General features: G+C 42.0%; 1 protein-coding gene across 1 annotated transcript in view; it reads left to right on the top strand.

The window, feature by feature from the left end:
* The first annotated feature begins 223 nt into the window (after positions 1-223).
* Positions 224-11,457, top strand: part of VWA3B (von Willebrand factor A domain containing 3B) — a 68,222-nt gene continuing 56,988 nt past the window's right edge. Inside the window, 7 exon segments of the mRNA XM_035315457.1 lie at positions 224-472; positions 940-999; positions 2,392-2,469; positions 4,125-4,349; positions 6,410-6,504; positions 8,964-9,214; positions 10,960-11,116. Coding sequence (XP_035171348.1) covers positions 2,430-2,469; positions 4,125-4,349; positions 6,410-6,504; positions 8,964-9,214; positions 10,960-11,116 — 768 coding nt within the window. The 5' untranslated portion in view covers positions 224-472; positions 940-999; positions 2,392-2,429.

The following is an 11,457-nucleotide window of genomic DNA, read 5'->3' as shown; positions in this document are numbered from 1 at the left end:
TCTGTCAGCAATGAATTTACTCAGCATTTTCCTCTCTGGCCATAGGTCGCAGCCGCTCCGTGCACTCGCTGCGGCTGAAAGCTTTTCTTTGTGCTCACTCTCTGCCTGTTTGACGTACTGTAGCCACCCCAGCCCACCCTTCCTCCTGTTTTGGGACACCTCGGCACGGCGGCTCAATAAATAAGCACACACGCCCCACGAACGCAACTTTTGGAGCCTGAGGGCCCGCAGCAGTGTTTATTGCTCCGTGACCCGCGTTCGGCGCCCGGGTGCCGGGGAGCAGGAATCGCTCCCTGGCCTCTCCCCGCTGTCCGGGCGGACGCATGGCACCGGCACCGGGTGCAGCAGCGCCCGCCGCCCGTCGGGAGGGCCCTGCAGGGCGGGGAGGCCCGGCCGTAGCAACCGGGCGGTCTCCAGCCCAACGGCGGGGCGGCGGCGCCGCCGCTTCCAAGCGGGTGGCTGCTGGAGGCAGGTGAGGGCCGCGGGGAGAAGGGCGGGTGGCAGCACGGCCTCGCTGCTCCCACTGCAGGCTTGGCCCTGAGCGGCTGACCCCAAGGCCTGGGCCCCATGGGCAGTGGGTTCCCTGCCCCACGCAGCGTGTCTCGGGGCACGTTTGGCGTGGCAGTGCTGGCCACTGACGTGGCTGCCGGTAGCTCGGGGTGGCACAGGCTTCACCCCATTCCCCCAGCTCTTCCTCTGCCCCCAGTCTGGTTTTGTGATGGCACACATTGCCCTGTTTCCACAGAAACCCCAGCCTGGTGCTGGGTGGGCCAGCAGGGGTTCATAAAGAGGGAGAGGTCACGGGCTCAGCAAACCCCATGCACCTGTGACAGGCTGGGTGCACCTTACAGAAGGTTGGCTGTGCTGGCCAGGGCGGGGAGGTGACGGTGCATGGATGAACGGGTGCTCACCTTTTGAAAATAGTGTGTTTTGGTTCAGGCATTGAGCTGACGGTTTTCCTGGCTGCCATCAGCTTGCTTGCCTTTTCCCAGACTTGAGGTAAATTTGCTATTTCCGTTGAAGCCATTCCATCTCCCTTCCAACGTGCCTTTTCATACGGTGCCAGCACTTCACATACAGATGCTGTTCAAGTGGCTGGGAGCGGCACTGGGCAGCGAAAGCACAGGAAAATCTGCTGCCACACCTCTGGGCATCTGGAAAATGAGATGGCATCTGGGATTAGTTCTCCACCTGAAGTGTGTGTCAGCGGCTACCACGAGGGCATAGCGGCACTGCTTCTGCGCAGAGCTAGGAACTGCACGAGTCTCACTGCTCACTACTGACGGGCACTGTCTGCCTCAGCTCCTTGGTAGTAAACGTGCCTTTCTATTGCACTAACACCAAGTCCCTGCCAAAGGGGTGTTCATCTGTTCAGCATCTTCTGCTGAATGCTTCAGTGTTAGGATGCAGAACGCACTCCTGTTTTTTTTAATGTCCTCCCTGCCTTTCATACCATTAATATCTTCCTGTATGAGGTGGACAAAGAACAGAATGGTTTATATATTTCTCTATGGGTATTTAAACTCATGTAAAAGGAATAAATATATTTGCAAGAGGAATAAATTGTGTGTTCAATTCTGCAAAGAAGAAAGAGGGAGGAGGCCGTGTGTTCTGGTGCAGTCCTGTTATTATTTTATCCCATTTTTGCTTTTCCCATAGGAAAAACTGCTTGATGACAATAGCTAGCAGCTGGGCTGTTGGTGATTCATAAATGTCCCTCATTCATTTGTCTTATTCATTAAAAGAAGAACCAAATAAATGGCAAAATGTGATGTCTCAAAGCGATACACGCAGCCAACATATGCTACCTTGCTTCCTCTGGCATTTTGTTCTCTATTCATATGTTTTGTTTTAGTCACAGTTGGGCCTTATACCACATACATATACATATATATATACAAGCATAATTCTTTTCCTTTGTGAATCATCTTATAGGCAAACTTACGAATCTCTTCACAAAATTGTGTCTCAGATACTCCCAGGTTTAGTCATAAATTGGATTATAGCAATGGTTAGGTATAATGCAAAGTAATAATAAAATATAATAGAACTGGCTGACAGTAGGCCAAAACCCCACATTCATTTTTTGTGTGGAAACTTCCACGTTGGCTTTTTTTTAATGATAACTTAGAGGGAAAGAAAGGAAATCATATTACCAATATCCCCATTTCTGACTATGAGGGGGTCCCTGTCAAATCTGATTTCACCCTTTCTTGACAGGGGAGGTAGCTACCCTTTTTAATTTATACTATTATTTTCCTTGAGAAAAATCTTGACCTCAGTCTTCTGCAGTTTATTATTGCCTGGGCTTGCACATCTGGTCTCCAGTTCATATTGACCTGTTCGGGGGAGTATTTCAGATTACTATTTTTTTGAATAATAATTTCTCAGGTTTTTAAGAAAAGGAGCTGTCAATCAAGAGATACATCATGACTGGCAATCCATTTAAGAGACTTGCCTGGAGTCACTGTGAGTATTTCAGGACTGCTTTTAGGTACATTCCATGTTATCCTGCATAACGTGCAGTTTAATTTTTCTGAATCACGGTGTGCATGCTGCTAGCTGCGTACAAGCTTTCTGAAGCTGTGCCAGTCTCCTGTGCTGTGTATGGGGTGCTGTGCTCGCTTTTTTTTTTTTTTTTTTTTTGAGGAGGAGGAAACTGGGAATGACTGTTCAAGTGACTATAAACAGTGCCTGACTATATATGAAGCCTGAGCAGCTGCAAACCTTCACCTATGTCTCTCTAGAGTTAACATCTGTCATTGCTGCTTCTGCACTGAGGAGGAGGAAGGCTGGTAAAATGCCAGCCTCTACAGGCATGCCAGCCCAGCAGCCTGCTTGTAGGACTGCTGAGCAGGGAAGAGCTGGTGCCAGCCTGCCCCGTGCAGAAGGCTACTGTCACTGAAAGATGATTTCTGAGGATACATTCTCATTTCCTTTATGTATGATTAACTGAAGAACAAATCTGTCTAATGAACATGTGTAGCCAGGTCAGTTGTTGTAGTATTTGATCTCAGAGACAGCAGAGCTCTGATCATATTCCATACTAGACTGAAAGTTATTTTTAGTCATTATGGAACAGAAACTTTCTTTATATTTTGGACCAATTTCATCCACTCAGTGTATTTATATTTCATCTGGCTTACAGTATATGGGGAAGTGAAGGGCTGGGATACTGTAAATAATGATGATTCTGGGGAAAATGGGCAGAAACATCAAACGTCTACAGAAAATAAACTTAGATACAGCAAGGGTATTTAATTGACTAGCACCAGCTTAGCTCATGCAGAGTATTTTGGGAATGAACAGGAAATACCAAAATTCTCCTAAAACCTCTGTGCTGAGGAACAGAAGCATTACTGTTGTCATCACTTCCATTTCTGTCCCTACCACTCTAGGCTCTGGTCTGCCTCTGCTCCCCATTTCAAAAGTGGAGCTAGCCCACCCAACTGTAAATCTGTGCAGAAATGCATTCTTCTGTAGAACTTAAAAAATAAAAATTGACCTTCATGCCCAAGATTTGCTGTACATGCACATCATCCATCACAGCCTGGAGCAGATGCTGCCAGTACCATTGCTTGCAGTTATGGACAATGATGTGGGGTGAGGGAGTTTCATCAGCCTTGTAATAAAGTCAGGGTCTGCTGCTGGCACTGCCATTGCTCATGACAGAAGTTGAACATATAATTGCTAAGAGATCCTTGTTTATTTTATAATGCTTCTAATATGTATGTAGTGGTTGTCTGACAATCTTCAGATGCCTGTTAGGAGCTCTGATTTCCAAGATGTAGGAGAGATGTCTTAGGAGCTGGAAGAAATGTCATTTGGAAATGGGGCTTAGCTTTGTCTGGGCTTGGATTTCAGCATACAAGAGATATTTTCGTCAATAAATTGAAGGTGAATACATACGGATTAAAAAAAAAAAAAAAAAGAGGTGAAACTGCAAGTAGGTGTGTAGAACTGAGAGCAGATTTCAAGACTAAGAACATTGCTCAGTAGAATAAAATAAATCAAGAAGCAAGCTATATGTATACAGAGTACTGTGGTATACTGGTAAAGAAAGGAAAGAATTCATGTATTTTTTAATGTAAATGTTGTTATTCACTCATTTCTCTCTACAACAGATGCCTTTGATTCAAAGCACAGAAACAATCATAAGAACTCAAACTTCCACATGGACCACAAAAAGAAATCAAAAGAGAAGGAAAAGAGTCTGACAGTCAGTCAGTGGGACATGGATGTACAACCCCTCATTTCATCTTCTAAATGGCTTCAGCTTCATGGGCTCAAGAGAAAGAAATTGTCCCTGTCCCAGATTTTGTCCCAGATTGGATTTCAGCACAGGAAAGGTATTAGAGAAATCAATAATTAAATAATAACAATAGTAAAAGACACGGAATAGCCTGTAGTGCTCATTTTGTACCTCAGTGTCCTCAGAGGAGATACTCACATTATCTGTTATGACAATGGCAGAAAGGGAAGCTGTATCCCCAGTTTCTGGCATTGCTAGTTCAGAGAACTGTGAAACTCCATCTCCTTTTGATCTGAGGACTCGGGATCTGAGAAGGGCTTTTCTAACTGTGTTGGACTGTTGTGTCTTTTTACCTGAGGCTCCAGTTCAAGTCCTCCACAATTTAGCTACAGCTGGGAAATAACTTGCAGTGCTGAGGCTGCTAGTCTTTTGCCTGCAAGTAGTACACCATGAGACCTCTGCCCATTTTTAGATTGCAGATACAATGTATGCTGTGCTATAATCTGAAATCTGCTAGTTAATCATCTGGGCTAGCACACCTATTCAGGAATAGTTTATTATTTCCAGGGATCCAGCTTCAAGGAAGAAGTTAGATTTGATTAGAATTCAGGCTGCGTTTTGTGCAAAGTCAGGCTATAGAAAAATGTTCCTTTGCAGTTATCTGACAGCTGGAGGGGAAGAGTTTGCTAATAATTATTAATCACTGCCATAATAGTGCTTTGCAGAGCATGGTAAGATATTCTTTACTTTGAAGAGCTTACTGCCTGAGAAGTAGGAATTGTGATGTATTGCAATTGTTCTAGGTTGTATAATTTAAGATTTCAGCTGGCTTGTGTCCATGGGACATTCAAGGATCAACAGTGCAGATCCTGGAATCCTGTATGCTGTAGATGAAGAAGAAGCTATTAAGCAAGGTTAATGTTGTTACGGTGTAATTGTAGGAGCAGAACGTACTAGCTTAGCAGGGCAGCATGCTGTACAGAGTAGCTGCTTTGTGACGTTAAATATACCCACCCCTAATGTTTTCCTATCAGTGGAACTACCGTAGAAGATTTCTAGCTACTGAAGAGCAGAGTGCAACCTTTTCCTTAGTTGCACCCACTTCTGCAGCCATTTAGTTGTGTAAGAGAACAGCATTATCTGTTCCAGATTTTGTATTTTGTTTGATGGACAAATATTTGCAAGTCCTGCTGTGAGGTAAATGAACAATACGGAAGTTTAATTGCCTAAACCTTTCCTTTGTTAAAGTCCCATGGAGCTTTTTTGCCTATAAATGATTAAATGCATTTTTCCCCTATTTCTGATTAAACTGGTAGGGAGCAGCAAGAGCAGGGCTGCTCCCGGAGGGGAAAGTGAGCCATGAGGCAAACGGGACCACAGCCCAGGCAGTGCCCTCCCTGACCAGGATGCAGTCCTGCAGCATCTGAGCACAGCAGGCCGAGCAGGGTGCTGTCAGCAGCGTCCACTGACAATCCCAGGCAAGGTGAGGTGATGAACCAGGTCTAGGGTCCAGCCAGGAAGTGCAGCCAGGAACAGCTGGAGATGAAACCAGAGACAAGCCTGGAGACAAGGCCATAATATAGGGCTGAAAGGTCTGCCCAGGAGAGAGGTTTACCAGCAGGACTTGAAGCAGGCACACCTGCAGCATAGCTCAAGCAAAGACTGGGGGCCCAGGCCTGAGCACCCTGTGTGTGGAAACCGCGGGTGAGACAGATAGGGGCTGCCAGGGCCAGCTGGTGCCCTCAGGGTCTCAACATAAACAGCCAGAAAAAAGCATAATTTGGTATCATTAGAATTTCCCTCAAATTTCTTAATGTCCGTACAGATGCACGGGCCTCACACATGGGTAGTGTACACGTCAATCTGAAAACTATGTGTTTGAAGGACACATGCCCTCTGTAATGCTTACTACTAAGGGAGAAGCTCCTACTCATTCAAAGCCTGATATATCCAAAGAATCCTCCTCTTTCCTCTAAAAATATTTTACTGAATTTTGATTTTACATTTCTGTAAAATATATTTGGACATACTGAAGGCAAAGTATGTGATAAGAACAAGATTTAATCTCTTTTGTGTTGCGTGCATTTTTGAAAAACAGAACATCATGAAAGTAATCCTAATGATTAACAACTTGGTCTTTTGTAACCTTTACTGTAGATTATGTGACCACTTTGGGGAAACTTGTGGCTTCTCGGTATGCAGACGGTCTGTTTCCTCAGTACATGAGAGCACAAGATGGCAGCGTGTATAATGTAAGTGATTGAATTGTGGTAACATCCCCATGCACTCAGAAGTTGTTATCGCTGTAGCAGAATGATATGACTAAAATGTCTCCCTATGACAAGAAATACATACATTTGTTGTATAAGAACTTTATCTTTTGATCATTTTTTTTCCTGTTCTGCTAATCTATTGGTGATGACAATCAGCAGTAGAGTATATATATATATATATATATAATTTATTTATTTTATTATTTTTTCCTTGCAAAGCCTGACACTCTTGCCTTGGTGCAGCATTGCAGTAAATCCTTCCAGAGAAGCTGCAGTTTCTAAGCAACATTTACCCTGTCATGAAGGAGGTAGCACTTAAAAAGAAGATGCTCAGCTGAGTCAAAAAAAAAAAAAAAAAAAAAAAAAAAGTAGTTGTAGTCGATAAAACAAAGAGGGATGCTGAAATAAGTCGACATAATATACTGTCATTGCCGATGCAAAGCACCTCTTTGCTCAGTGCCAGTGGGTCACAAAAGGCTCAGCCCCATCTATAGAGACGGCTGGCTGGATCTCTGCCCAGGCTCATGTTCTAAGGAATGTCTTAGTAACAGCTGCTGGCTGTCCCATTGTTGAGAGGATGGATTCTGACTGAGGAGATATGCATTTGAGCTAGGAGAGGAGAGTGTTAATTCATCAGGGATTTTACAAAAACACATGGCTTGTCATTTTTATTTATTTTTTTTTTTTTTCTGATAACTAGAATCACTTCTGAGGCATGAGACATAAAAATAGGAAAAGAACCATTTCAGGGAGCCTTATTCCCTCTTTTTTTTCCCCATGCGATTCTGTATGAACTATCTACATAATGTCATTTAATCTAGGATTTGTTTGGAGCCTGAGAAAAGACATTTGTGGTAGCCTTAAGGTAGCAATGCTACTATACAAAATCTGGTGAGACCTCCTTTAGAATATGGTGTACGATATTGTGTACAGTTACTGTAGGGTAAGAGGAAGCAATTCAAACTAGAGTGAGTACTGGGTAGAGCTAGCAGGATGAATGGCAATGGTGCTAATTTTGTAAGAGATCTTGGCTGATGTTGATGTATTTAGGTAAGACCAAGAGAGTCTGAAAAATGATAGTCTTACTGCCCTTATATGCCTAGAGAAAGGCAAGTTGCAGGCATAGAGAGGAGCTATATTTTTCAGTGCTAAAAGGCATGCTAGTCCAAGAATAAACATGTGTGAACTGCCATGAATAAACTGAGGGTGAAAGTCAGTTTTCCAGGCCTCAGAGACATGAGAATCTGGACTGGCCAACTAGAAGTGAAGGGGTGGGGCAAGAAAAGTGCTTTATTTTAAGATGGAGTTTGATCAGTGTAGTGCAATAAGCTGCTTGTATGAGTCTGGCTGTGATAGGAGGAAACTGGATTTTCTAAGTGCTTCTTCCCAGGCCGCCGTTCCTTTGGCAGACAGCCTGGTACTGTGTGTCTGGGAGGCACTTTACAGGGCCCTAGCTGACATTAAAGAACAGAGGAAAATACATACGAGAGGAAGAAATGTGCAGGCTGACTCTGAAAATTTCTTCTCACTGAGAAATGGTCTTGTTTAAAAACGTTTGACTCTCCAAGGTTTTTTAATAGTCCTGGAAAGGTAGCTGGATGTAGAAGGTGGCAGGTAAATTAGCTTGTATGGATCACAGATATTGGGGGTATGTCTTTACTGGAACCTGCAGAGAGTTTTTAAACCCACAGATCATTTTACACAGTGCATCTGCATAAGTATATATATATATATATATATATATATGGATATTGTCTCCTGTTTTTCATTTTAATACTGAATCTATGTTTTTCTTACTTAATTTACTGTTAGGGCATGAGACATTTTAGTTGCTGATTTCATTTGCCTGAACTAAATTTGCCTAACCCCCTACCCATAAATAGTTAAGCTGTAATGTTGGGCATTGTTAACGAAATAATAGCACAAATAGGAAGCCTTTTACATTTCCTTTCAAATGCTAAAGACAAGGTGGAGATTGAAGTGCCTCAGAACCAAACGGTTCACTCCCTTGTATTGCTGTGTAAAATTTTAAGAGCTAGTCAAAATTCTAGTCTAAGAAGGTACAAAGTGCCTGTGTTCCTGTTTGTTCATCCATCTGTTCCGCAGCCCTTTCTCCATCCTTGCCCCTGTTCAGCTCACTCTAATTGCTCCAGTCTTGAGACAGACAAGGCAGACAACCTACTGGCACTGTCCCATGCTTGTATAAAAAGATTATGAAAGGCAATTAGGACAAAATGCAGTGTCTTTTCTGTTATAGCTCAGATGCGTTTGTCAAGTATTTGCTCCTGCAATAGTGGAAGAAAAATGGGTTGCTTTCACTGCTACCTTGGCTGACATATCTGGCACTTGCAAACCAGCTATTGCAGCTGTGCTAAGCTTGGGGCTTCATTTGTGTTGTTTTGATGTTCAGTTTCTTTCTCTCCCTTATTTAACTAAAGCTGACAGCCAAAAAAGAACTGATTCTTCATTTTGTGGATTGTCTAATGGGAGCTATTGAGCTCTATCGGCAGCGAATGGAATGGTTAACCAGTGAAAGCCGGCTGATATTTGGAGTGATTCAAGAACGGTGCATTGTCGTTGTTTTGGATTTTGGCACTGCAGCCCCAGCTGAATTTGATGTATGCCGTGATGCACTTTCCATGGTTCTTGTGGAACAGGTGACCCAAATTGCCAAATTTAACCTCATTCGGTAAGCAGAAAGAGATCCATGAGAACAAAAAGAAGTCTCATACAGATGTGTGTTTGGATTATGTGTTTTCTGTAGTGCAAGCTGTTATGATTTGTTTCATGGTAATACCTGTAATGCCTATCATGGTAATACCTATACTTCCACCAAGTTTCACCCGCAGTAATGCTGAGCTTACAACTTCCATTTAACAGAAAACCATTGTGTTAGCGTGAGGAACGGATAAAGGCTAACAGAAACCAAATGTTGATACATGCCTTCTGCAAATGTAGGAAATGCAGAAAGATCAGGAACACTTTGCAACAGCAGCAATGCTCTTCGGTAATGCATCTAAGTATTACAGAGTAAAACAGTGAGGTCACGTCTGACTGCCTAGGCGTTCTTGTGTCTTTAGGCACTACAGGTTTCTGCCTTACAGCTGAATGTACGCTCCCCCACGTACCATAGACAGAGGCATAGTCATTTGTATTTCTATAGATTTCCATGGTCACAGAAATCAGTAGTAGGACTAGCAAACAATACTAGATTTCCATAACAAAAGACAAGAGCTTGTTCCCTAACATGAGTAAATGAATCTGGGTTTAGTTGCAAGTTAAAAAAAAAAAAAATAGAAGCAGCTATTCAAATCAAAGTATCTTTGAACAAATTCTCATTTATGCATAACTGTTTGAAGGCATAAGCTTGGGTTTGGATAGATGAATGGAATTTTGTGACTATGAAAAAAATGATGTGCAAATTAGGCCATACAATTTTTGAATAGGTTCCATAAAGATTACTTGCAACTACACTATGGTTCTTAATGTTGTTTTACCCAAGCTTCATCCTCCAGCTTTGATTCTGCTGCCCTATCTCAATTCTCTACCTTGTGATACACCTGAGATTTGAAAAGAAAAAAAAGAGATACTTTCCATACCTTTTCAGAAGCACATAAAACATTTTCTTTAAAGATGATCTGAAAAGCTAAGTCAAAACTGAGGTACAATAAATGTGTTCATTGATTTTTCTGTTTGCTTTAAGAGGGAGACAAAGGACAATTTAGCTTACAAGTTACTACTTTAAAAGAAATTGAGAAAGCATGCTTGTCTTTTAGATTTGCAAGTAACTCTTCAGAGTGGTGCTTGATGGTATATCACAGATGTTGGCACCAGTTATTTTTATAAGTTGTCTTCCGTCTTTTATGTGCAAATGGACAGGCATGAATGCTAATATGGTTTGTACCTCTCTTATGCCATTAAGAGCCCTTTAATCAATTAAAATATCGAAAAGCTTTGCATCACAAATCCCATTTTGATGGGCAGATAAAGATCAGCACTCTTACAAAAAGCGGAGGTTGGTTAAAATGATCTGACACAAAGGCCAACCAGCAAGTAGGCCATACAGCATACAGTGGAAAGAGAAGCCAGATACATATTTCATATACATATTTTAAAAACCCGACTGTGTTTTTATTGTAAATATAGGGTAAATACGTGAAAAGGTAAATAGGAATTAGGAACTGTTTGTAAAGTACTGTAGCCCTCTTGGGTGTACTTCGAACAGCTGTCTTAAAAATTGTTTAAAAATTACAGTGTTTTTCTTAGGGTTTCGTTTTGCCCCTATTTTTATTGTAAGTCTAGAATTAATATGTATGGTTTATTGTTATTATTACTTAAGAATCTAAAAGGATAGTAACAATATCAGAGCTCCACCTTTTTGCTTTGCCAGCATTATTCACAGTACTTCTGATTTATAGTTAATGTCACTTTCAGGGCTGCTCAGGATCTTATGAAGTGGCAACAGAAATGTGCTCCTGTGTCTGAACATACTGTAAAGTCTGCTGTTAAGTGGCTCTGGAAACTGGACCATATGACAGCTGTCAGCCATAGCAGCTCTGCTGAAGCCCTGCTGGAAGCCATGAGTGAGACAGTAAGCTCATACATCTTTTTGGAAGCCTCAAGTAAATCCAAGAATATTCAGTGCCAGACTGGTTACTGTGATTTACCCTGATGAATCTTGCAAAGATAAATATTAATGGGAGGGTTCAGAAGTTTTTTTTTCTGTTTTTCCAAGTGTATCTGCATACTATGTTTACTGATGATTTGCTTATGTAAATTTATTGTATTTTGAAAGCAGAAACTTTTCAGTTCTGTAGTACAGAGAATAAATAACATATTCAGTCATTATGGGAAAGAGTAAATACATTGCTTTCCACTTTCTTTGCCATATATATCTTTCAGGGCTTCAAGTTTATGAAAATAGCATCTTAG

The sequence above is a fragment of the Oxyura jamaicensis genome, chromosome 1 (genome assembly GCF_011077185.1).
Source record: "Oxyura jamaicensis isolate SHBP4307 breed ruddy duck chromosome 1, BPBGC_Ojam_1.0, whole genome shotgun sequence".
NCBI lineage: Eukaryota > Metazoa > Chordata > Aves > Anseriformes > Anatidae > Oxyura > Oxyura jamaicensis.
This window is presented reverse-complemented; position numbering and strand designations above follow the sequence as displayed.